This window comes from Falco peregrinus, chromosome 7 (assembly GCF_023634155.1).
Source record: "Falco peregrinus isolate bFalPer1 chromosome 7, bFalPer1.pri, whole genome shotgun sequence".
Lineage (NCBI taxonomy): Eukaryota > Metazoa > Chordata > Aves > Falconiformes > Falconidae > Falco > Falco peregrinus.
The window spans coordinates 25,767,886-25,795,667 of record NC_073727.1 but is presented as its reverse complement, the minus strand read 5'-3'; the positions used below and the strand labels follow the sequence as shown (position 1 = coordinate 25,795,667).

Here is a 27,782-nt window from a genome sequence, read left to right as displayed (position 1 = left end):
GCTTTTTTAATACTTTGCTTCGAAAAGACAAAAAAAACCCTATCAGCATACATCAAGCTAAAAACTGGTAGACTTAAAAATCAGCGGTCTGAAATTCTTCTGGAAACAAGACTGAGAGCATGTATCTGTTTTCAGACTGGAGATGGGAGTTGGTGAAACACGGTTTATTAAAAAATGGATTCCAGGATTGACTTTCACATGGTTGCAGTATCATTGGGAACTATTCTGACTTGCTGAACAACCTTTTCACATTCACCTGGCACTATGGTCTTGACCATTGGCTCACTACAGCTGAACAGACAGAGTCTCTGCGCAACTTGAGTTTTAAAGGATCTAACAATTGCTTACAAGGTGCATGTAGGCATATTTTTAGAGTTCAAGTTAAGGTTAAGCTCCTTCTCTTGCAGGCAACCATTTTGTTCTTATAAAGTTGGGGTTTGGTTGGTTGGTTGTTGTTTTTTTTAAATAGGAAAATAAAAGTCATGCAACTCCACCAAATAACACAAAGAAAGCCATTAAGATTAGAATAAATACTTAAGTTGCAGATTTGTCAGAAAGTGTCTGCTACTGTTCATTACTAGCTCCTGCATTTAAAATGACAATGTAAATTCTTAACATAATCGCTATCAAACACAAAAACCACTGTACTACATGAGAATACTGATATTGAGAGGTTTGTATCATGAGAACAGTATCTCATACCTTAAAATAACTACAGCCTGCTGAGCATTACCTGGAACAGTGAAACAATTAAAAATTCCTGACTATTTGAAAACATTGCTCTCTAAAAATATTCCAGACTCCTTTTTTCTAATCTGCATTAGCTTTAACTCTCTACCTATATTTTACACAGAATGTATCTATCAGTTATACCTATTTCAACACGTGCTGCTATCATAAGTAATATACCGGTGTGTCAATACAACAACTATGTATCGTTGGCATGTGCATATATACATATTAGTATAAGAACACATTATTAGGTAATATTATTATCACTTCTTTTGCAGACCTTTTTTATTTTCTAGATCAAATGAGTTAACAGTCTTACTTAGATCGATGAGTAGCTTAACTAATAAAACACTATGCAGCATTTGCAATGAAGTGAAAGTTCAGCTCCAGGTAATGTAAGAGCACAGCTGAAATGAGAACACTAGAATAGTCTGCACCGTTCCTTCCTGTCAAAAAACCCACATACTGACTTAATTATTTCTTTTCTTTCCAAGTCATAGCTACCTCTCTAAAACTGAAAGATGGGACCGACTTTCTAACTACACACATGCTTAACTTTATTAAGCAAGAAATAAATAGTTAATGTATGCATCTGCAGATATGACCAAACTTTCCACTAGAAAAAAAAAGACATTCAATTTTTAGTTCAGAACAAAAAGAACTGATTTTTTTGTGCCACTCTGCTGCACTTGTCTCACATTCATCAGAAAAATGTAACGACCTGAAAGACACAATGGCATATTTTTTTAAACAAGTATCTCTTGTAACTAGGAAAAAAAAGAGATAATCAGCTTTTACTAATTGATATTAATCCTAGTAATAAGAATGAACAGGAATTATGATTATAAAGGAAAGCAACATTAATAAATTGTAAACTTGCACATGTCTCAGTCCTGGTAGATTTTTAAGGTGCTGATGAAAAGTTACACACTAGCTGTATTTAAAATATTGCAGAAGCTGTCTTGAACTTTCTGATTGAGTGGATTACAGTTCAACAGCAAAAATACTCAAGCAAAAGAATTCAGCAAGTTCAAGTTCATTGTCTCAGTTTTTGATAGGTCTTAACCACAGCTTTGCATTCTGGTCAAAAAAAAAAAAATCACTAATCAGTCTACATTTATTGGTTGCTGTTTTTAGCATGTAAATACAAGAGCCTTAGCAACACCGTTCTTTCAAAAGCTGTGTACTGCCTGACTTACCACGTTTAGTCTTTTCATGGAATACTGAGTGGCTACGAACATATCAATATTAAAAAAAGTCTACCTCCTCTCTAAAAATGTGAAAGTATAAGCACAAACCAGAAAACAGAAATAATCTGTAAGTGAACGCTCCCCCCAGGAGCCCACGATAGAGAAGAAATGATTGAGAATTCCTACTGCTATCACACTTTTCATTCTGGGATTAAAGGTGAAGTATGCACAAACTAAGAAAGCTACATAATGTTAAAAAGAATAGATATAAAAAGAAACAATCCTAATAACACACATCATTTTTTCAACAGCACAAATAAATTAAAAGGCTTATAAACAAGAGAAAATACAGTCCCACAGAATACTAACTCCCATGACATAGTAAATACTGTCAGCTCCTCTGAAGGAAATGAAAGCAGAGCTCATTACAGCCTTTGCCAGAATGATCCAGAATAATGCAACTTCTCAGTTCTAGAAAAATAGTAGTAAAGCATAATAATAGCAGAGTAGAAACTTCAGGTTTCCATACCAGACTCAAATATGCACTTGCCATGTATGAAACATGCCAGCTATGAGGAAATATTAATCAGAATCTGTTATGTATAATTAGCAAAATGCATCCCTACAGGGCAATCAGAATCTGTATCTTCAGCTAATACAGCTTGGCATAGCTTTATTAGTTTCTGTGCAACCATGCCAGTTTACAAAAAGTGATGGGCAAACAAGGTGTTAATAGATTGACAAATTCTTAAGGCTACATATGGGAAAAACAAGAGAGAATATATCAACACATTTTTAGAGTGAAGTTCCCTGAATATTGTTTCTATTTACTAGTAACAGCAACAACAACAAACCCCCAAACCATTTAAAAAATTACAAATATTGTTCAAAGAATAAAGAATAAAACCATCTCAGAATCACAAAAAATAAATTATTTCTATTTGACTGTTTTGATTGAAATGCCTTATGAAGTACCTGTTACTCTTCTCTTCCAGCCTGTACTCCTTGGCCGTGATGAACTTGTGCCAGGCTTTTTCATCTGGTCACTGAAAGATATAGTATAGACACGTGCCAAGTGTATCAGAATACAGTGCTCAAAATGCTTCTTTCTTCATATGCACTCAGTATGAGATCTGTATATTGATAACTAAGTGGAAAAGATTATAACTTATTTTAGTAAGTTAGTAGGTTATCTGCTCCTCAAAATTGACATATAAATACAACTTTCTCCACTGTGCATTACAGAAAGCCCCTTCAGAAATACTGACATATTTACACCACAAGAGGTCACCATTACGGAACACAAAACCTAAAGAATTGCCACTTGTACAGTGACCCTCAAAGCTGAACCCAACTAAACTCAGCAAGAGCCAATTTTTATTTTATCACCAGTGTCATTAACTGAATATAAACTCAACTACCCTAAAACTGTAAGTTCATCCATTCACAAGGACAGTGCTTTCTTCTGATAGAATTAACACTTTTAAAAGATGTAATGACAAGATTTTTCAAAGAAACAAGCACTTTAGTAACCTTTAATGTAAACATCATAATTTCCAGGTCTGCCTGTGAACTATTGCTAACTGTGCAGTGGTCACTAGTTCTGTTAGTACAAGAAACATGTATGTTGTCATTTCTTTGTAAAGCAACAGTGAGTAATGCCATAATTCCTGATGATTGTATTAGTCTTTCCTTGCCCAGAGGGCACTACTACATACATCTGTGATAAATCTATTCTGTTTGCCTAGCTACACACTCAAGCAGCACTGATCTAAAGGAAACATACAAGTTAAAGACTCCTTTTGCTATTAAACAGGAATATTTCCTCCTTTAAATTCTTTACTAAAGACAAAGGTCTTAATATGTTTTCCATTCTCAGTGTATGTTTAATTTAACACTTCTTACTGCATTTAAAGCACACGTACCAGTACAATCTAATCTCCTAAAGTTCCTTCTAAAGACAACAGTAGTGTGTTAGCAGTGTTATTTCAATTTTTTTAACCTGTTAATGTAGTTGCTACAAGGCTTAAAGCTAAACTGTTTAAGTGCTTTGCTGGATTGGTGCCTACATCCTATCTGCCACTCCAGACAGAAGATGTAAGTCATCCTATCAACAGATGGAGACAGAATAAAAGACAAAGCTCTTGTAAGATCACTTCCCTACAAAGGGGACTGGATAGCTCACTGCGATCAGTCAAAAATTTCCAAGCAATCACATTACAGAGGAACACTTGCTTCATTATGGCTAACAGTGAATAACACTTTCTTTTTACAGCATGAGGATTTAAATGCTCCAAAATCCAAATGCTTACACAAACTATCCTGAAATCATTTCAGCTCATATATGGCAATTCCTACTCCTCTGGGGAAAGAGTGCTTCAAAAAAATAAAATAAAAATAGACAAGTGCTTACATCTCTAAGACTGACATCTGTAAGAAACAGAATTTCTAAGCACACATTAAATACAGTCCAATGTCTTAAAAGAAATCAAAATTTGGTTCCATTTATGTGAATACCTTGTCGGGCAAACTTTATAAATTTAAGAAATGACTCTATGAGGTTCAGCCATCTCTGAAGTCAAGGCTATAACCTGAAAGGACACTGGATAAGCAAGACAACAACAACTTCAGTCACCTAATACAAACCCAGCTATGTTCAGAAATCAGTATCTTTAGAATTATATGTAGGCATGATGATACTATCTGCCTATATGAATATGGATGTTTCAGTTTGCTTTCCTCAGAAAAAGAGTTTTTGTAACTATATCCTGTCTGTGCCTCTTCTCCTAAAATGTAAATTCACAGGATGAATCCAAGAAACCTCAACAAAGACAATCTTACAAGTTTCATAGGAAACAGAAGTAGCTGAATAGAAAAGACACTGAAGCAAAGGATGTGGTAACCTGAACGCACACTTATCAGATAGAAACACTACATAGGAAGATGAAGGGTAAGACAATGTCAAAGCCTTAACTATGTAAAAAAAAGCTTGGTTGGAACCTATGATTTCTTATAAACCAGTATCAACCAGTTTGAAGATCTATGAGTAGGAAACCAGATTGTTGTAGTGCTGGTATTCGCTGAACTATCTGTACTTTTGGGAAACAGCCTCATAAATTAAACAGCTTAACTAGAACTCGCATTATTTTCAGACAAAGAATACACCATGTACATAAATGAGAATGACGGGTGGGCAGGCTTATCTTTAGGGAGTATGTACAATTTATGAATTTTGTAAGAGATTATAAAATCCCTTTATGTATCTTTACAATGCTGCCAACTTCATTTGAGTTACAGAGACTTCTGCTTCTTTGTTATCTTTTCACTTTCATGTAGGGCTGAAACTTAGAGCAGCAATATCTCGTTGAGAACTACGCAGTTAAAATGCAATCAACCTACTCTAAAAAATAAGTTACTTACTACTGAAGGGAACTGGCTTGTCAAGAGAGTGGTTGCCTTGGAAACAAAGTCAATTGGCAGAAATCTGATCATCTGATAAGGGACTCATCAAGAAATCAACTGACAGAGGCTCTGATGATTTACAGAGAAAAAACTTGGCAACTAATCATCTCTGTCCTTCTCATACTAGGGAGATCATAGTAGCCCCTATGAGGAACACTGCCTTCTTGAATGTACACAGACTACAAGGACTTCCAAAAGGCACGGGAACCAGCACTGCAGTAGTGTGTTGTGCTCACCAAGTTGCTCTACCACTGCTCTCCTCAGCAGGAGGGTGGGGACAAAGTAAGATTGAAAAAACCTCACGGATCAAGACAAAGGCAGTTTAATAAAGCAAAAGCAAAGGCTTTGCAGTAGCAGGTGATGTCCAGCCACTTCCCAGGAAGCAGTCAGTACACAGAGCAGTTGCTCCTGCTAGGAAGACAAATCCCATACTAATGCATGCACACAGACACACACACACCACCCCCTTCCTTTCTCTTAGCTTTTACTACTGAGCAGACATCATACGTTATGAAATATTCCTTTGCACAGTTTGGGTCAGCTGTCCTGACTGCATCCCCTCCCAAGATCTTGCCCACTCCCAACCTACTGGTGAGGGGGGTGGAATGTCAGTGAGACAGCCCTGATGCTATGTGAGCACTGCTCAGCAGCAGCCAAGGCACTGGTGTGTTATCAACACCTTTCTAGCAACCAATACAAAGCACAGCACTACGAGGGCTGCTATGAGGAAAATTAAGTCCACCTCAGCCAGACCCAACACATGTTCAATATTTTCCCCCTGACAAAAGCATGCCTGATTAAGTGAAAGCAGCATTTATTCAGAAACTCTGCATATTTAGATGTTTACTTGCTTGTTCTTGCCATAAGCCTCTTGTTAATGGTAAATCTGCAAACTCACCCTTCAGTGGTATTCCAGGGAAAACTACATTTCTAAGAACTGCATCCCAGAAGCAAAGAATTGGGCTAGTTCTCTCTGAAGAAGCTGCACACAAAAGCAAGGTCTGATTCACAAACATGAGTGTAAGATCCCAACAGGGGAATGGCTTTTTCCTCATACTGCAGAGCCTTAAACATCTGAGAATCTGGCTACCTCTTTACTTGTGAAACACTCTGGCAATGGGCCTGAATTTTGGGCCACGCCATTCCGTACAGTTAGACCCTTAGCATGGTCCCTGCTACAGTTCTGTGCCAAGAAAGGTAGTACCTTCCCTGACAAATGCCTGGGCACAGGTCACAGACAAGCACAGGTAGGGGCGTTCCCAGCCAATACTTTGTGTTTGGCAGGGAGGGGGTTAAAAATACTTTCATTGTACTAACATAACCCATGTCACAGCAGTTGGCCACAAAGCCAGAGATTCCTTCGTTTAATTTTTATTAATCATTAGTACAGATGTAGCCCTGGTGCCCCACCCACAATTTAGTTGCCAGTTAAGGACACATGGCCTGATACTAAGAAGTTAATGCTGCTCTACAGAATTGTCTTTAACAAGCACCTTTGATCCGCAAGGTAGCAAAGCCTAACTAGAAAGAAAAGGGAACGCAATCACCTTTTCTGAATTGTCAAACTTGAAGGCATCCCCCTCTGGATACTACCCTCTCCTCTCAGTAAGGTTCTTGTAACACCCACATACTCTTATAACTTTGGGAGGCAAAAGTAGAAAATATGGAAGTGGGAGAAGAACAAGGGAGCATAACTGCCTGCAAAAAAGGATGAAGGCTCTGATAGTTTTCAATGAGAAGACTAGGAATAATGGGGAATGAGCAAAAGGTAAGGGCAATGGATATGGAAAAGGCCATAAATTTCATACCATCTGCTTCTGCACATGCCAAAATCTCACACGACTCTGCTCCGTCAGAGATTACGAGCCTCCTCTCTTGCACCCACGTAAACGGAATCTGTGGGCTCCCTCACTTGAAGCAGAGATAGGAACTGGGACTATCGCATGTAAACCAGAATCTGAACATACTCTTAACAAAGGGAGAGAGCTACTCACATGCAGACAGTCCATAGCGTGCCTTGGGTAAACACTGTGAGGAAGGCATACAAAGTAGACACTACCCGGTGTCTGGAGATAGATTTTTTTTCCATTTTTAATTCGTTTTCATTTCTTTGTTTACCAACTCTGTGATCCGGTAGATAACATAATTCTGCAGATCACCCTTAACTTTGTATTTAAAGATATCTTTTGTTGGCAAATTCCACATGACTGCTTAAGGCAGCTTCTTTGGGGTCGGGAGGGGTGGTTGAAGACATCAGAAGAATCAAACTGTTTCCACTGATAGAAATAGAAGGTATATTAGGCTTAATGTCCAAGGCCTTTATGAAGCTGACTAACAAACACCATTTTCTCTTAGTCAGCTCCACGCGAAACATTCCAAGCAGTAATAAAACTCAAACATCAGCAATATTTAAACTAGAAAAGGTAACTTAGAACATACTGGGAAAAACGCATAGCATGCTGCCTTCTGAAGGCGTCACCTGCATAAATTCCAACACTAAATATTACAGAACATATGTTTACATACATTTTACAAAAATATGAAACAGAACATGGTCTAATTAGTCTAAAAGCTTGTCTTCAACTACCTCTTTATAGCATATGAGAAGACAACATAAAACTGGCAAGCAGACACTCACAGAAAAACCTCTTCAGAAGTTCCTTCCTGATAAGAAGCCTTAGTCTGTGTTACTGCCATGTGAAAGATCTCTCATCATCCATGTGCTCTCAATAAAACACTGGCCTCATTGCTAACTTCTAGTAGCATTTCCTAAAGTAAAGTAGTATTTGGCTGGGGGACGGCATTAAGTTTATCTTTAAATAATTTTCTACCGTATTTGTGTTTACTGACTCTCAATTCCCTTTTATTTCTTTGCTGCCCTTTTCTTGAGTCAGAAAACTGTAATTATGAGCACACAATTTCTACACATCTCTATCTGCAGAGCATTTTCTGTATCTGTAGAATATTTCTAATCTTCTAAGTTCCTTCCACGTAAGCAAATCCAAGCCCCTGACAGTTTCATTGTTTGTCCTTACAGCCCTTTTATTTTTTTTGTCTTTATTTTGATAAGGTAAACAAAACCAGTCCTACTTAAGTTAAAAGTATACTAGCCATTTATGCAACAAAAATATACAAAAGCCATAATAGGTCACACTGAAAGTCCACCTTGCTCAGTGTCTTCTGACAGTGACCAGAAAGTTTCTCAATGCCTCAAGCACATAGAGACTGCTGTTGGGGTGCCCTGTCTGCAGTTCTTCAGATTCTGCCTTCATGTTTTTCACCGTGATGCATTCCCCTGCTCTTCTTTTTTCTTCCATTTTCCTCCAATTGTCACCCAATTTCTCCCCAATGTATTTTCCTTAATTCCACCTCCTTCAGCCCCCACAAACTTCCTTTCTTCTCGTTAATTTGAAACCCAAAAATGTGACTCACATTTTTACAGGTTTTATTTTGGATCCCCGTTTGAAGGCCTTCAAACATCTAGGAGAGCAAATTCTACCTTTACACAAGGCTCTAAAACCAGCCTAGGCACTGCAATAAGTAAAAGATGCAGACTGTTTATACATAAATACAAGCACTGAACATCTGATTTTACAAACATATGTTGTGTGCATTGGAAAGCCAGACATGATGTATCTACACCCAAAAATCAAGATGTTTCATTAAGTGGTAAGAATAACAGACTTAAAGCAATGCTAAGCAGACCCTGAGGGCCTGCTCAGGCAAACCAGAAATATCAAAAGGACTACTAGGCACAAAGGTGTTCTTTCAGAGTAGTTAAGAGCTCAGTTCCCCCAAATGCAGATAATCCTGAAACACATATGCCATTTAGAAAGACTGTTCTTTGAGATGTTACTGACATGTACATTCTGAGTGTGACATCTACACTGCAATCTGGGTTTATTTCTAATGCTAGCAGTATCCAGGAAGGCATGCCTTCTATTGACAAGGATCATTTGGCTATTCAAGCAGTTGTGTATCTTCCTTTCAAACAATGATTCCCAAATTCTATACGGACTACAGACAAGCTGCAAGGATATGTTGTGAAAGTATACACAGCCAATAAGTCACTTAGAGGAGCAGTCACAGGGAAATATTTTTTCCTCTTTCAAGTGCCTGTCATGGGGGAAAAGGAAGAGCTCATCACACAACCAATGAGGGTGTCACAACACACCCTCCCCTTCAGGTATTTGTATGTTGATAAGACCCCTTCCAAGCCTTCTCTTCTCCAGGCTAAACAGTCACAGCTCCCTCAGCCCTTCCTTGCAAAAAGGACTCCCTTTATCATCTTAGTAGCTGGTCTCTCTCCAGCTGCTCCATATCTCTATTGGACTGTGAGCCCAGAACAGGACCCAGCACTCCAAGCGCGGTGGAGGTTTTCAGGATACGAATGAACAGAGTGCCAGATAAACTCATATAGACTCCCTTTTCCACAAAAGATTGGACCAGATTATCTTCTGAGGTCCTTCCAACCTGAGCTGTTCTGTGAAGTTAGCGTCTACCAGAACCCCTCTAGGTCTTTTTCCACAAAGCTGCCTTCCCAGCTGGCCAGCCCCCAGTATACACTGTTGTATATACTGCTGCCTGGGGCTGTTCCTCTCTGGGTGCAGGACTTCACACTTGCTGTTGTTAAACTGCATGAGGTTCCTGTCAATCCATTTCTTCAGCCTGTCAAGGTGCTTCTGGACAGCTGCACAACCCTCTGACATATCAACCAATGGGTTGCTTATATACTGAATGCCAGTTACGGTTTTTCTATATTAGTCAGAACTACCCACCAGGTCTTTTGGCAGGAGCATTGGGGAGCACCATGCAAAGATACCTTAAGGCTCTAAGTTTATCAGGGCACAGCCAGACTCAGCAGCTTCATCTCAAAGAGGACGGCAACTCTAAAGAAAGTCAAAAGGAACTAATGGTGATCCTGGGAATCAGGACAAGAAGGATGATGCAGCAAACCCTGAGTCAGCAGCTAGGGACAAGGTGGTACAAGAACCCCAAGGCAAAGTAGAAGGGGAGTCAGATGCGGAGCTGGAGCAAGTGACAGAGAGTGTGACTGATTTCCCCAGGCAATGTTCAGTTACACAATGCTTAGGAACCACTGCTTTAGAACATAAGCCCTCTGCTACCATTTTTCCACCATGTTCAGCAATCAGGAAACAAGACAGTTCTAACTCTAAACCGTAATTACTGAGTTTAATAACAAGATACTGCTCTGCAGACTTTGAAAGTAAGTGTAAACAACATCCTAGTATTTTTGCCAAAGCGACTAATAGGAATTGGTTTAGCTTTTGGCAAAATGAGGAAAATATGTATTTTGTGTTATCATTCATTCTTATTGAAATTAATTTTTCCATATGCCAATTAACATTTGCATTTTTCATTAACCCATTTATTCCTGTTTAATTATACTACCCAGAACTTTTATGTTGCCAAAAGGACATCAGAATTAGTTTTCTGTATTGTCTTTCATTGGTTGAATAGTACGGAATATGTTTTTGTGGGTTTTGTCTTGTTTCAAACCAAGCAATTTCTTTCTGATCTGTAACTTAGCACTTGAAAGGCACTCTATTCTTTTAGACAAAGAATGGACTTTCACTGAGACACTTAAGAGAATATGTCCCTATTTTGCTCAACTACCACTGAACTTTCCTTTCTATGATGTCCTCTCACAGACAAAGTAGATACAAACACAATGTGGAAATAAATAACACATGTGCCTTAAAGAAAAAAGAATTAGTGTAAGAGTTCAATTTTTAAAGACAATTTTCTTCTTTGAAAACATAACATAGTAAATTACTTGTGGACAACTAAAAGAAATATAGAATATTAAACCAATTACACAACTTCTAGTCAGTCCTGTTTCTCAGCTATGAAGCTTTTCAAAAGCATGCAAATAGTTGAAAAACTGATAATATAGATATCCTAAAATTATTTCAGGAGCTGTAGAGGATTATATAATAAGTAACACCACCAGAAAAGACAAAAACAAAGGGATTGAAAACTACAACTGAGACTATAACGGACACCACTGATAAGATCAAGTATAAATAATAGAAAGGCAACATAATTTGCAAAAGTATGTTGACAAATAGGTCAAGTACACTCTTGAGTCTTCCTAAAGATGAGCAAATAACAATTCCTCTATAAATGCAATCATGGCCATAGTCCATTACTTACAACAGCTCCAGCAATAAAAAGAATATAGTATTCTATTTATACAGGCTGTTGATGAAGACACATGTTAAATAGTATGGCTTACAAGAATAATAGAGGTTGATGAAAAAACTGTATCTGTGTCCTTTTTATTCTTCACAGTCTTTGCATCTTCTGCCTAATACAGAAAATATAAACATTATCCATTTGTGCCAGTGTATCTTTAAGCAAGCAGACAACCAACAGCCTAATTCTAACCATAAAAAGCACTGAAAATGCTAACCTAAATATATTTGGGTCTGAAAACCACAGCTTCATCTTCCTAACTGCAATTTCGAATGAGGATTCCCATTCCAAACAAAAGTTCAATCTAAATCCATTGGCACTATAGTCCTACCTAGACTGAATTGGCATTCCTTCTTTACCCCTTGCATGGTACACTTTCCCATCATAGAATTCCCATTCAATTGGTAATAAGGACTCTCACGACCTTGATCTCCCAGATTTGGAGACCAATGACCTTATCCTGAAACTAATGACTAGAGTAGAAAGACTCCCTTTGGAGTAGGCAGTAAAATTGAGCCTAAACTCCACCCTCTCTTTCACAAGTAAAGAAACGAGAGATACATTACCTATAGTCTATATAAAGTATATAGATATTAGAGATATATCTATAGTTTACGAAAAGTTCTGGAAAAAAAGAATTCTTCATGCCCAATCTTCTCTTGGTATACCTAACTCTATACAAAACCAGGCACCATCTGGGAAGAACAGGTGTTGTTACTGTCTTTGGATAACACTGTAGAAAGGTCTACCTGTGAAAGCTTTCCCACCACTTGATTGTTTGTTTCTTAAATTAGTGGTCTCAATAGCTAGTGGAACTGAGGCAGAAACAGATAAAGATTAGCTAGTAGATTAATTTCCTGTTTCTGTGGCTTTATGAGAACTCTAGAAGTTGCAAAAATACACAAACAAGAGAACAGAAATCCTGAAAGAAGTCTGGAGAATCTACAGCAGTATCAGCTAAACCATACAACAAAGCAATATCCACATCATGTCATTCATTTCAAATATCCATCCAGAGCAAAACACAATGGATGTTCCCTTCAGAAAAGAAATTATCTCCTCTGTAGGAATCCTCTTCTATGACGAGAAAAGGAAAAAATATTTTGGGCACAGATGTGAAGCTAGTTTAAGCAATCAAGCAGAAGTGATTTCCAGTATTCACTTGTCCCCTGCTTTTATCATTTTCTATTGAAGCATTCCAAAACTCTAAACAGCACAAGAAAGAGAAACTAATCTTATGGAAGCAGTTGATGAATACCTCTCAAGAATTCTGTCAAACAGGCATTTAATAAGGACAGCAACAGAAAACAGTGCATAGTATCTCTTCTTTATAGCACCTTCTAATACTTTTGTAGCTATTTACAGAAATTGCTTAAAAAAAAAAAAAAACATACTGCAGGCCACATGGGAATCAACTGTTTGCCACCAAGCTTTTCCTCACTGAAGGCACCTATCTTTCTAAGGAGTCTTGGAATGACATTTAAGCTTTCAGAATATTGAGAAATTGGAGGAGGAGGAGAAAAAAAAAATTTAAAAAATCATCTTTTCTCACCAGGGAAACTGTTGCTTTTCATCAGCAAATCTGCCATCGCTGTTGACACTTCTGTTGAAATATATGAATGCAGAAAACATTTTAGAAGTTTCATTTCTATAGCAATCAAAATAGATGGCAAGGCACAATGGCTGAATGAAGATGTAATCAAAACTTAGCTTCCTTATGATTGTTAGAAATTGCTCCTTGCTTTACTGAGGCGTGTCAATAAATTCAATCTCCATCAATTAATATACCTATTCTATTATAACTAGATGGTTATTTGAAAAACAGAATTGCAAACAAAATGACAAATCACTTCCCCTCAAAAAGGTCTTTTCTCTTTTTTCCCCTCCAGTATCTTTATAAAGCAGTAGTTATTTCATTAGCACTGTTCATTCTTTTCATCAGTCCTTGGGACGACACAAGAACCTGAGATGGAAAGTGAGCAATTCTCTTCTTGGAATAAAAAAATTCCCTCTGTTCTCTTTGAAATAAATGTAATAGCATGGCAGGTTCCTGCCATTAATGCTATTTTGGCATGCTTTACAGTTTCATCGTTAACAGAAAAAACACAGCTTTATATAGAAATTATATTTTGGAACATATATAGGAACTGTGGGGAAGAGGGAGTAAGAAGACTCATGCACCTTCTCCTGTATGAAGTGTACTATTTCTATAATCCTCTTCCTTAATTCTTCCAAGGATTTTAAGTCACTGGGATAGAGAATCAAGGCTGACACAACTGCTTCATATGGAGAATGACAGGATTCCAGGTAATAAAAGTTTTCACATTTCTTTAAGCCTTCATCCTATTATTCCTGAATACAATGTGCTTTAAATAGAAACTATCCTTTAACTTCGTACAAGATGCCTCAGGTATTTATGACATAGAAAAAGATGCAATCTAATTCACAGCAATCATCTATAACCTGTAAACACATTCCATTGAGAAAGTATGCCAAAACTCTGTTACTGCAATGACCCCTCTATAGTATTGGAACTTTTTATATACAACTCCTATCAAGGCCAAACTCAACAAACTACATTGAACAATAAGTCTGCAATATCTTCTAACTGCCTTGTCAGATGAAAAACGACATCTCTGAACTCAGAAAAGAATATAGATTAAAGTCTGCCTGACATGTAGTATCATATGCAAATACTGAACCAGTGTGTTTATTGGCACAAGTCTTAGCAATGAGTTAGAACGTATGAGAGAAGTTGAGATTACCTAGAGCCATTCAGTCATAGGATGACATGAACTGCTTGGGCTGATATAGATGAGGAATCTTTGTCCTTTAGTGAAGTAAAAGGATTTTGTACTATTTTTGTGCATATTGCAGCATCACAGGTATGTTTGGTACTCTAAGCCATATGTGCACCTAAATGTTGTCAGTGATCCTTGATACAAGTGTATAAAGCAGCACAGGCAGCATCAGCAAAAAATCAGCTCTGTCTCAAGTACACGGAAAGCATGCACAACCCACAGAGGAAGGCTGTATTGGGTTTGCGTGGCAAGGTTTTGGTAGTGGCAGAGAGGCTACTGGGGTGGCTTCTGTGAGAAGCTGCTAGAAGCTTCCCCTGTGTTTGACTCTGACAGGGCCAATGCCAGTTGGCTCCAAGAGGGACCTGCCACTGGCTGAGGCCGAGCCCATCAGTAACAGTGGTAGCACCTCTGGGATAGCGTATTTAAAAGGGGAAAAAAACCTGTGCCACAGCAACTGCAGCCAGAGAGAGCAGTGAGTATTTGCGGGTGCAACAACTCAGTAGACGCCAAGGTCAGCAAAGAAGGAGTGGGAGAAGGTGCTCCAAGTGCCAGAGGAGGGATTCCCCTGCAGCCCCTGGTGAAGCCCACAGTGAGGCAGGCTGTCCCCCTGCAGCCCGTGGAGGGTAACGCCATGGATAGACACCGGCAGCCCACAGCGGACCCCATACCAGAGCAGGTGGATGCACCTGAAGAAGGCTGCGACCCTCCCACGTGGGAAGCCCACACTGGAGGAGGCCCCTGGCAGGACCTGTGGACCCATCGGGAGAGAGGAGCCCAGGCTGGAGCAGGTTTGCGGGCAGGAGCTGTGACCCCACAGGTGGACCCACGCTGGAGCAGTGTGTGCCTGAAGGACTGTGCCCAGTGGAAGAGCCACAATGGAGCAGTTCATGAAGAACTGTAGCCCATGGGAAGGACTCATGTTGGAGGAGTTCATTGAGAACTGTCTCCTGTGAGAGGGACCCCATGATGGAGCAAGAGAAGAGTGTGAGGAGCCTCCCCCTGAGGGGGAAGGAGCAGCAGAAATGTGTGATGAACTGACCACAACACCCATTCCCTATTTCCCTGCGCCACTTCGGAGGAGGAGGAGGTAGAGAAAATCAGGAGTGAAGTTGAACCCAGGAAGAAGGGAGGAGTGGGGGTGGGAACGTCTTTTAAGATGTGCTTTTTATTTCTCACTATCCAACTCTGCCTCGATTGGTGATAAATTAATTTCCCCAAGTCAAGTCTGTTTTGCCCATGGCAGTAATTGGTGAGTGGTCTCCCTGTCCTTATCTTGACCCATGAGCCTTTTGTTGTATTTTCTCTCCCCTGCCCAGCTGAGAGGAAGCGACAGAGCAGCTTTGATGGGCACCTGATATCCAGACAGGCCAAACCACCACAAAGGAAAAGATGCCCCATGCAGAAATACAGATCTTGCATTCAACACAGAAAGAGGGAAGAATGTTACGTTATACTCTTCTATTTTGGAGAAAACTAGTCAGAACAAGATTGGAAAACATTTTTTCTATTATCTTAAGGCCAGTAATTTGAGATCTAATTTCAGTGATGGGTGAAATTCAATTGTCTCTAGTATTACTCTCCCTAGTTCAAACATGGGTATGACAAGATACATGCATTAATATTCCATCTTTTATGGTTAGAATCATTAGTATCTTACCTATCACATTAAGAGTCAGAAAATAAGTAACAGGTCATAAAGAAATTAAACCAGAGGAGCTTACAGAAAATGAACCTTGACAACCTATTCTTCAAATATGCATAATGATATTTGAAAAATATAAAATTGAAAAAAATATAATTTTCCCCTTTCAACTTCTTGTATTTTCTAAAACTCCTCTCACACAGAGAAACTGAACTGAAAAAGTCCTGTAAGACTTCATGTTGTAATAAGCAATCTTTTCAGTAATAGGCTTTTCTTCACCTGTTACTAAGAATATACCAAATCTCAAAAATTACCAAGGTAATCAAAGTAAATCATGACATTCTGTGGTTCAGGCTAGCAGAAAACTCAATTGTTACAGTACACAATGCCACATGAATGGGTGATCACAAAAAGCTCCAGTAACAAAAATCCCCAAATCAAAAACTTGCAGACCTTTCAAGCTTATAATGGAGAAGCATATAATTTTAAAAGATAGCAAGGATGTATACTGAGTTAACTGTTCAATTATACCTGCAAGTTTAAAACTTAAGACTCAGAAGGAAGGCCACGCTTTCCATTTAGCAGAAGTATCAACTAACCTTTTCTTATTAGAAACACTTGGATACCATTAACTAACTACCCATTTCAACTGCCACACCGAAGTACTTCACACCACACCTTTACTAAATAAAAGTCAAATTACAGTAACTGATGTAGTATGATAATCCATACAGCCTTTACCTAAAAAGTCTTTTGGGTCACTGACTTTAATGGGAGAAAATGATTCTGCACTGAAACATTCCCCTTGGCACTTTCCTTCACCCAAATTTTTCACCACTGGCATTGGACTTAGTTTCTTGTTTTCCCTCCTTCCATATCTATGAAGCTGCTTCTTTGCTCCCGCAAGTCTCAAGTCTTTCAGAATGTCTTTTTTTAAAAAAAAATAATCCTGCTTCCAGTTTAATTTCAGAGTGCTACAATAGCACTGCTACATATCATTTGCTGTAACAGCCTCAATGGACAACATTCTCTAAACTATTCAGCAATATCATCAAGTTAGTAAATGAAACACGTTTCATTTTATAAAATTAAGAATATACTCCTTAACATCGAAGGTGCTTAAGAATATCCAGGGAAATATTTTTTTCCTAAGCATAAAAACATGGTAGAAAGAATATACCTACTGGCAAACATATTTAATAGTGACCAAGTGTTTATAGGACATGTTTTGGAAATAAACTCTTATTCATTCTTTATTGTAGAGACTGTCAGATCTGTGAACGTTACTAGCACAAAACAGTTGTTCATCCATCTACTAATGTAGCAACCAATACACCTACTGAGCATAGTGCCACAGACTATTCCTCACTGTGCAAGAATTCAGATCTGAATCAAAAGGAGGGGCGGGGAAGGAAAAAAGAAGGACTTAATTGTGAGTTACAGAATGGATGTAATAACCTAGGTTCAGTAAAAACAGACTGCACGCACATAAGTCTCATTACTCTCTTTCACCTGTTAGGTCATGAAAAAAAAATGAACTGAAAAAAAATGCAAAGCCACAGAAATATTCTGCCTCTATTGCCAATGAGTTTAAGCCTGGGTTTTGTGCATTACCACATATTTCCCCAATACCAGAACTGAAAACATGGCTCTACTCATCTGTGGAGCTAAAGGAAGAATGTACAGCACCTTAAAACAGGCTTGAACCGTAAAAGCAAGGACACTGAATTCAAACTTGAGTATTCTATACTCAATCATTAGAAGGCTTAGTTTTGAAATGTTAACAATCAAACAAAATTAAAGTTATTTCATATCAAACAACTTCCTACTAACAATTTTTGGACAAATTAGTCTTCTAAGTGTAGAAACTTCCTAAGAACAGGGTTTTTTTTTCCTAATGATCTAAACAAAATTTTGCTTTAATGCATAAATAGTGCTACCTTCAAATTCCATCAATTTCAAACATTTTGATACTTGCACAATTTACTATCTAGGAAGAGGGTTGTGCAGAAAGCACACATTACCATACCCAAGCAATACTGACCTTTCTCTTCTCAGATGGAGTAAGTGTTTTCCTGCTGTCCCTTTCAGGAAGTCTTCCCTCTCCAATCTGCTGATATGCTCATTACAAATTAATAGTCTACTTTCATCATTAAATGGTGTGTATGACCTTTGGTCTGCTAAGCAGTTACTATTAGTTCTGCAAAGATTATTCATCATAGCTGGTTCTTCAGAATCTAGGTTCTCTTCACCTGAAATAGCCAAAGAGAACACATTTTGTAGAAGTGTTCTTACACAATACACGTGACAGAGCTCAAAAGAAATTACTGTTTGTCATGTTACATTACCAGAATTTGCTTGTATCAATTTAAAAGGTGAGAAAGCTTGAGACTATTCAGAGCAATGTAGTCAAAGTCTTCTTATGAACATAATTTCTTAAAGTCTTTCAGTTTTGCATTTTAACATTTTAATCTTTCATCTATTTTATTTTCATTTCCCTTTTAAAGATAGGTGGATTATACATTGTGAAAGAAATTATTGTATTTCAGGATCTGAATATTATGAAGAAACACAAGCAAAAGGTAGCTGTTAAACTTGTACCTTGGTATGTACACATGATAAGGACCTGCACAAAAATTTACATAAACATTTACAATATCCTCAAAGGGAAGAAGAGGCAAACTCAGGCTATAACTACATTAGGTTCTCAACTTGTTCAATTAGTAACATCAACTTATTAAGGCTAATAGATTAAACTACATATCAAGGTACATGATATAAATATATATTTATAGAACATATACATAATAATTAAGTAAAGTTTAGTACTTTTTGCATAAGACTTATTTTGCAATAAACTGAATAGCTCACTTTTAATCTTATCATATAAAGTGACAATCCCAGGCAAAGTAAGAATTGTCATTATTACAAGTAAGCTTTCATTAAAGACAGAGTTCCAGCACATTTTATTATGAGCCAATGTGCAGGAAACCAAGATGTCATTTCCCATGTGCAAGAAAATCACTTTTAAATCCCACGTTTAGCAACTTTTATTAAGTCTCCACTAATGTAACTCAACAACAAATACAAAGTAGTTGGAAATCTGTTCAAGACATATCATTCTTCTTTGCTCCTCCTTTTACACTCAATAATCCATCAAGGAATCTCCTTAGATGATATTATCTCATTATCTCTTTAAACATTTCAGCATTCAATATTAATTTTACCCACTGACAAAAACTTCCAGTAAAAATTCCATTACTTAGAAACTTGCAGGAAAAAAAGGCACCTGCATAGCTTTCAACTCACTTTCAGAAGTGAAAGTCAGTATGATTTTTGGAAACCACATTTTGAAAACTGCCTTAAAGCCATTTAAATGTTTTTAAAATGTCCCCTGAAAGGACATGCAGGTCCTTTAATGTAATATAGTAATTCATGTAATTAATGATATTAAAACCCATCATGCAGTTTATTTTTCTAGGAAATAATACATATCAAAACATTCTTACTCTGATCAGGAGGAACCATTTTAGCAGAAAGGGAATTTTCCTGAGAAGTTCTAAATAAGCGTGCCCGAACACTGCTGACTTTTCTAACCCCTGCAGCATCAGCAGGAGGTTTTGGAAAAGAAATGGAACATTCTTCATCTTTTGCAAAAGTGACTGGTATTGGTTTCTGTGACAAAGATAAAAAAGGTATTTTAATAAAAGCACAGGTAAATTCATTTTCATATAAGCAAGAAAAAAAAAACAACCCAACCCAAATTATTTATAAGAAGGGTTCAGTTCACAATAGAACAGATAAAAGTTTCATAGATTTGGTCTTTAAGAAATTTTCATTTTCATATCCAGAATCTAATGATACCATTCCACTGAACAAGCCAGATACCTGTACCATTATCACCATAGAAATCTATTTAAAAGCAAACAATCAGGGATGCAGAAAACAAACAATAACTAGCCTGAGCAGAGCAACTTAAACTAAAAATTATTTATTTCCCTCGTAAATACTCATTTAACATCATCTGCAGTATGCTTATTTAAGAAAAAAAAATGTTATGCCAAAGACTGGTGCTAACAATTCTAGAGGCACATCTATTCTTTAGGATTTGGTTTTCTGAGCACTAAAGTAGTATTTCCAAAACACTTCAAATGTGTTCATATCGTATGTACCATTCCTTATCACACTGAGACAAATCATGCAGATCCAGAAATGTGTAAGTTCTAGTTTTATATATGTCATTGCCTTTCACCTTAGAAGATGTGACCAACCCCCTGAACTTCTGGTACAAAAAACTTGTTGTGCCCTACATAAGTGCATTTCCCTCTAAGATCAAGGTTCTTTCCCTAAAATAAAGAATCCATTAGAAATTCTCCAGTTTGATCCTTCAGAGCTCTAGCTCATGTTATTTGAAGATAGCCAAGAGGTGAGATCTACTCCCCCACAACCACCGTGACTAATACAAGCTCTTCATTTACAGTGTACTAACTTATCTCCATTGGTAAAGCAGAAAAGGCTGGTTTTGCATTGGTCTTAACAGTAGTTTTCTCTAGTTTTTTTCCACTCTCACACACACGATAAATTAAAAACTAACACCAGTATTTAAATCCAACTTGAGATACATTTAATCTAAATATAAATACGGTCAGAATTTTTAAAATTTGATTCATATCATTACCTTATCAAAATTAGTGAAGAATAACATTTCTTGGATTTTTTTCCCCTAATTTTTTGAAGAATGCTACATTTAGATTACTGTCTTGAAGAAAGAATATACACAGCAAGCATACTTAACTGCTTTAACATGCTCTGTTTTCTCAGGTACTAAACAAACGATCATGACAATCTTATACGTGAAGATTAAATATACAAAAACCTAAAAGGGTAGATATACTTATAAATCAAAAACAATTCAAAACTTTCGCAGAGGGGCAAAAAGGGGTTCTTACAAGTACCTTTATTTGGTTTTAAATAAACTACAATCACTACATACTGTAGACATATAAGTCAAACAGAAATCACAATCAACCTAGTTACTTTCAAGTTATTGATCACACAACCACAGAATGGTAGAGGTTGGAAGGGACATCTGGAGGTCATCTTGCCCAACCCCCCTGCTCATGCAGGGCCACATAGAGCCAGTTGCCCAGGACCATGTTCAGGAAGCTATTGAAGATCTTTGGGTGGCCTGTGCCAAGGCTTCGTTACCTCACAACAGGAAAAGGTGTTTCCTAAAGTTCAGAGGGAACCATCTCTTCAGTTTGTGCCCACTGCCTCTGGTCCTGTCACTGAAAAGAGCCTGGCCCCACCCTCTTTGCACACTCTCTTCTGGTACTTATATACAGTGATGAGATCCCCCCCCATGGGCCTTCTCTTCTTCAGGCTGAACATTCCCAGCTCTCTCAGCCTTGCTCCAGTCCCTTCACTGGACTCTCTCCAGTAGCTCCCTGTCTCTCTTGAACTGGGGAGCCCAGAACTGGACACAGTATTCCAGGTGTAGCCTTACCAGTGCTGAGTAGAGGGGAAGGATCACTTCCCTCAACCTGTTGGCAACACTCTTCCTAATGCAGCCCAGGATATCATTAGCTGCTTTCTTAGTGGCAAGGGCACCTTGCTGGCTCATGTTGATGCTCATGAACTTTTTATATTTTAGTAATTTTACACAAGAAAGCTGACTCAAGTATCCATCTTCTGATTCTTGTTAATGTCACTTAGAATTACAATGCAGTACAGCAATATTTAAATACTTAAAATTATTTTCAGGTTTCTTTGGGGGAGAAAAAAAAATGACAAAACTGACTTTATAAGTCTCAGACTAGCATTACAACAGGCTTCCATTTCTCCCCAATGTAGTCAAACCATTCTTTTTCCCTAACGCTACCGATACACATATGTCAGTATTGCGTGAGTTATTTCCAGAGTACTCACATGATCCAGCGGGCTAAGACGAACTCCAGACACTGATCTTGGTTCAGCCAAATCAAAACTGGATGCATGAAGGCTAGCATAAATAAATCAAATATAATATGAATAAAGAGGACCCAGTATTTTCTGGCAGTTTTTTAATAGCATGCTTCTTCCCTTTGTCAATGAATATAGGGAAAAGGGGGAAGAAAGGAAAAGTGATAGAGCACTTCTATACTATACTCTTCTTCCACAAATGCTATTTAACTTTGATATCTGCTAATCCAGCAGCATTAAGGGAGAAGAATTACACGATAAACTGTATTATGGTAGGTGTGCAGGCTATTTCACACACATCTGCAATAATTCTCTAATACTAGCCTAAATTCACGCACAAACCCAACAGTGGTTAGTGCCCAAGCTATCTGACACAAGCTGCAGAACGCTGCATGGCAGAAAACCCGTATTTGTGCAGGCATGAGCATGCTCCTTCCCATACACTGAAGCAGCACAGACAGAACAAGCACAGATGTCTGCCAGAGAGACCTCATTACCTGGTCACCAACAGCCAAGTCCTACTCAGGCTCTTGCCTTTTGTAAGGGCACAACACTACGCAATAAGGAATATGGGATACATTGAGAGCCTGAAGTCATGCTGCCATGAGAACAGCATAGACACTGACTTACTTTATGGCCATTCAAACACATTTGAGCATCCCTTCTGGCATGCCTGGCACCTGACATTACAAATACAGTTCATATCTTCTCCCTACAATCATTACAGAATTGACATATAAGGAGAGCTAAAAGACTGACTTGGAAAATGGATGAAAAAAGCCCAATACACATTTTTTTCTCGTCACAGAAGACTGATCTATTGAATTCTGTGAATTATAGTATGTAACAAAGCTCCACATAAAAATAATTTTGAAGCAGTATAAATTTTGTTTAAAAATGAGCATTTCAAACTTCAAGATCTACAATTTCGTATTTAAAAAGATCTGAGAAAGCTCTGAAAAAAGATCTAGCAAACAGTTTATGTGGAAACAAGCAAGCTTTCACAGTTTCTAGGGAAAAGCTGAAGACTATCTCACATAAAAGCATACATTGTCTTAAGAAAAAGGTGAATTACAGACCATTTGCCTATACTATTCTCCACATACAAAACCAGTGTAATGACTGCCTCTGGTAGCTCTAATCCACAGGAACTTCCTGGATGTTTAGATTAACACCAACAGTAAGGATCATTAGAAGAACGCAAAGGATGTGATTAGGAATAGATTAACACAGGGAAAAAAGTCACTGGAAACATAATTACAGAATCAAATCTCTTGCTGCTAAAGGATATTTGAAAAAAATCTTAAAGCCACAGTACCTAAAAACTGAAGGAGGTCTATTCTGAGGAGCTCGTGAGGATCCATATCCAAAAAGTTTCCTTTGATCTTCTGTAGGTGTAAATGGTCTCTGAGTACTTAGCGTACGTAGAACATTTCTGGCTTCATTTATAATCTCAGAACTGGTCTTCTGCTTTGGCACTGAAAGCCTGTAGAATGGTTCCGCCTTTTCTGTATTTTTATTCTTTGAAGCTTGCATTCCTCTGCAAAGTAGGAAGAACACTGTAAAATATATAAAGAAGGCACACAATATAACGCTAGTTTTAAATTACAAACTGTTAATTCATCAATGGTTATGCTGCTGCAATGTAATTAAAAAAGATATTGTAACAAAATCCTAGACAGTGCTCAAGTAGCTGATACTGCATTTCCCTCACTATTTCTCAGTTCTATAGGAAAATACTGATGGCCAGAAAGCATGTGACATGGAGGGCCTTTAATTTTGTAGAGGGAGCTAAAATACACCACACTCAGTACCACAGTGCTTTCTGGGACCAATACTACAGCAACGCTGTTTCTTAACACTTGATTACAGGAATTTAGTAATATGCTGTAAAGAGATACTTTCTTTCCAATGAACTTGTGAAATACCCAATACGAGTGATTTACCTTACCAAGGCCAGCTTCTTAATTAGTCAGAGGTATTACTATTATCAGTACCTGAGGCACAGTTATCAGAACTTGATAAGCAGAGACAAGAAAAACCAAGCAATAAGAATTCTTCTTATTCTGGATTTTTACACTTCCAACTGCTTCTTCTGGTTTTATTTTGAAAGCCTATACATTCTTGCACAGTTTCTTTAATTAATACACAACCCACCCCCCACCCCCAGCTGAACTACACCAGATAAAATTGGATGCCAAGGAACAATGCACCAACCTCTGTCACTAAAAGAAGCATAATTATAAAACACAGGAACAGATCAGGAGCCGGAGCCTGACAGTATTTTTAATCTTTCCAATTACCATTAACAGATTATTTTTCTTCATTGTGACTGAATTTGGCTGTCTATGCTCCCTACTTATCCCTCTGTTACAATATGATTCAAAAGAGTTAAGTGAGAAATACCACTGCAGCAGTCTGTTTGGAGCAATTACACAGCCACTCCTCACTGAATAGAGAAGGTATATTATCATTCCCTATTCTCCTAGCCGCTGGGAATCAAGACTTTGACCTTTAAGTGGAAGGTCTTCTGCATGGGCCATATGTCCGGTACAGTAGTTATCCAGCATACATGGAAACAACAGCTGTGAATAAATACTGAAACATAATCAACATGATTCTACAAATCAGAAATTTGACTTAATTCACACTTCTTTTCTGGTCTATATATTTCCACCCACCTTGCTAAATTTTAAAATAAGTCTTCTCATGTAATTTAATATCTTACATTTAATCTTTGAGGGACACTGTTTTCTTTAGGTCTTAAAATCTCTGTGATCTGATATTGAAATGTGTATTTTATGAGATTTACGTATATGTTCTACAGAGTTAAACTAAGAAGCAACCTGAGAGGTACAATGTGTTTCTGTGGAACAGCCCATCTCTGATACACTCAGCTTAAAGTTTTGTTAATTCGGCTGTCAACTGCAGATGTTCTATCCTAGAAGTGCATTTATTTGCCACAGTTGAGACCAAACTGCTATTACAATATCAACGTTCTTTTGAAGCTTTCACCTCTTACCTATGCAACTGACAAAGGAACTTTTGTACTACAGGCTTCATTAGATAGGTCCTACTATTTAGCCGCCGTTAGTCACCTTTCCAATCCATTAAAAACAAAGTTTTAACCACTAACGTTGCAAAGAGAACCTAGCTTGGTTTGAACGCTTGGCTGAGCCCCGCAGCAGCCGCTGCCGAGCGCCGAGGCGGAGCCCGCTCCGAGCTCTCACCGGGGGGCGGCAGCGAGCGGGACGTCAGACAGCACCGGGCCGGGGAGAGCACCAACGCCTCCTCATTTTGGCCTAAGGTAGCATTGCACACATTCAGAAGTAGTAGCGATACAATACCAATGCATTATTAACTGTTAATCCATAACCGTTTGCCAGAAAATGTAATAGAATGCAGAGAAACAAGTAGGCAGTGTCATAAAATATGAGATGCGTGTGTGTGTGTGTGTGTGTATATATGTATATATGTATATATATATACACACACACACGATAGGATAAGAAAGCTTACTTTTCCTCTCAAACCTTTAGGAACCATGAGTAATTCTTCACCTGAATGAGTCTGGCTGCTGTGCCATCACAGCACAACCACTGTCTCTCAAAAGACGGATAAAGATGATTTGTACTCTTTGTTTTCTATAATGCCCAAGGCTGAAACACCAAGCAACTGCTTTGCTGCAGCAACACTGAAGAAACAAGCTTCATCTGCTCTCCAGTGTCGCACACCCCAGAGGATTTGAGGAAGCACTTTCAGCTATATGACACCAGCTCTATTCCCAGAAAATTACTACCTCAACCTGTGCATAAGGAAAAAACCCTCCAGTCACCAGAAGCTTTCTTGACTTTGATAAGCATAAGGTACCCGAATGATTCAATCACAGTGCCAAAGACTAACTCAAAGTAAGGTGCAACAAGCCAGAAGTGGAAGTATAGGATGAAAGAGCTGCACAAGAGTGGAAGGGAAGCGACTGGCTGCCCAGTGTACAATCTGGTCTTACCCTTGACTTTCATTATTTATACAAGACTGTTAGTTCTGCCTGGTTTTGTATTTATTTGTAAGAATTTCTATTTTTCCCACAAACTCTACTCTACATCCTTTTTAAAATAAAGTATCTTAGTTGCAAGTAAGAAATAATTCTTAGTGCTTCTTCCTGAAAAATCCAGTAGTATTCCCATTTTGATTCCCAAGGCCAGCAGGGGACAGATAAAAGGAACGTCACAGTGTCAGTGGGGACAGCATAAACAGTGCACATAGATCTTGTCCCCCACTGCTGTCACCATTTCTCAGGTAGCCTTTAACCTGCACAGATTAAAAGCTCCTCTCTGACTCTCTACTGGAAGCTAGAAGAGTATTGCACCAGTGTCTGAAGAGCCGTACTGGGGCTCTTGTCTTTTTTCCCCAGTTGTTTCCTCTGGAGGTCTGGTCTTTGCTGTACAGGAAGATTTGAAAGTAATAGATAGCAGTACAGGATCAGAGAACCCCGGATTAGTCCTAGCTATCTCCAGAAGTGAGATAGCTGCACCCTCACAGCACTTACTCTGGGTCAATCAACACATTAGAGAATCACGGCTGACTACATCAGATGTGGCACCACACTGGCTCTGCCATCCTACCTCCCACCTCAAAACCAGTGTCATTTAACAGCTAGCACGCAGAGTGGTATGCTTGCAATCACCGAGTGAGGAGAAACCCTGTACTCAAGCCATGAACATTTGCTCACCTATATCTGGATCCACGTTCCGTCTGCCCAAGCAAATTTCCACAACAGTTAGCACCCAAATGCAAGTTTAGTAAGAGTGAACTAATAACGGGTATTGTAAGATGTCATTTTCAACATCAGCAATGTATCGACCACAACCGCTACGCTTTCAGATTGGTGGAATTTTGAAGCCAAGAGATCACTACCAAAAAGAAACGAGAACAAAGTTACAAGAAACCGAGCCTGGGGCACTCAACAGAGCGAGATTTCCAGCGCAGCCCTCAGATAGCTGCACAAGAGGGACTCCCCAAACCAGCAGCACCTGTGGAGCACGAGCTGAACCCGGCCTCTGCGAATAACCAACCAAACCAGCAGCCGAGACCCCCTCCGGGCCGCGGCCGCCAGCAAGCTGCCAGGAACGGAGCGGAGCCCCCCCGCTCCGGCCGCTTTCGCGAAGCTCCCCGCCCGAGCCACCGCACCCCCCAGCCCTCCGCCCCCGCAGCGAGGCGGCAGCCCCCGCGGACGAACGCTACGGTCAGGCGGGGCACGGCTGCGGTTCTGTCTCCCTCACGGCCCCGCCGAGGATCAGCACCCGCCACCGCCTCCGCGGGGCTCGCGCCCCCCTCACCCTTCCCGCCGCGGGCGGCCTCAGCCCACCGGCGCCTGCTGTTCCCATGGCAACAGTACACACCGCGACCGTGGGGCGGCCGACGAAGCGCGGCCGACGCGGCGACACGCCGGGCCGGGCGGGACCCTCACTCACCTCCGCCGAGGGAGACGGCAGCCCCGCCGCGCCGCCGGCACCCGTGCGCCCCGCGCGCTCCCTCAGCCGCACCTGCGGGGCCGGGGGAGCCCGGGGGAGCCCGGGGGCCAAGCGCGGCTGCGCGGCCACCTCAGGCGCATGCGCAGGGCGGGCCGAGGCGCGCGGGGCCGGTGCAGCGGCCGTGGCAGACCGGCCGTGGCAGCCCCCGTCTGCCCGGGCGGCGCCCCCGCACCCCAGCGGCAGCGGCGGGCCGCGGGATGGGGGTCGTGGTGGAGGGCACTTCCCCCAGCCGGTCCCGGCCCGC

General features: G+C 39.4%; 1 protein-coding gene across 5 annotated transcripts in view; it reads right to left on the bottom strand.

Annotated features, from left to right (window-relative positions):
• ARMC2 (armadillo repeat containing 2) overlaps positions 1-27,575 on the bottom strand; it is a 66,887-nt gene extending 39,312 nt beyond the window's left edge. For 2 of the 5 annotated variants that reach the window (XM_055811106.1, XM_055811108.1), the window contains exons 1-8: positions 27,479-27,573; positions 26,737-26,917; positions 23,326-23,547; positions 21,975-22,047; positions 19,556-19,721; positions 18,091-18,298; positions 13,156-13,206; positions 2,898-2,968 (exon numbers count right to left, since the gene is read on the bottom strand). In XM_055811106.1, coding sequence (XP_055667081.1) covers positions 2,898-2,968; positions 13,156-13,206; positions 18,091-18,298; positions 19,556-19,721; positions 21,975-22,047; positions 23,326-23,543 — 787 coding nt within the window. In that variant the 5' untranslated portion in view covers positions 23,544-23,547; positions 26,737-26,917; positions 27,479-27,573. Of the gene's footprint in view, positions 1-2,897; positions 2,969-13,155; positions 13,207-18,090; positions 18,299-19,555; positions 19,722-21,974; positions 22,048-23,325; positions 23,548-26,736; positions 26,918-27,478 lie in introns of all 5 variants that reach the window. The other 3 variants (XM_055811109.1, XM_055811110.1, XM_055811107.1) reach the window with 2 other exon arrangements.
• Positions 27,576-27,782: the final 207 nt, after the last annotated feature.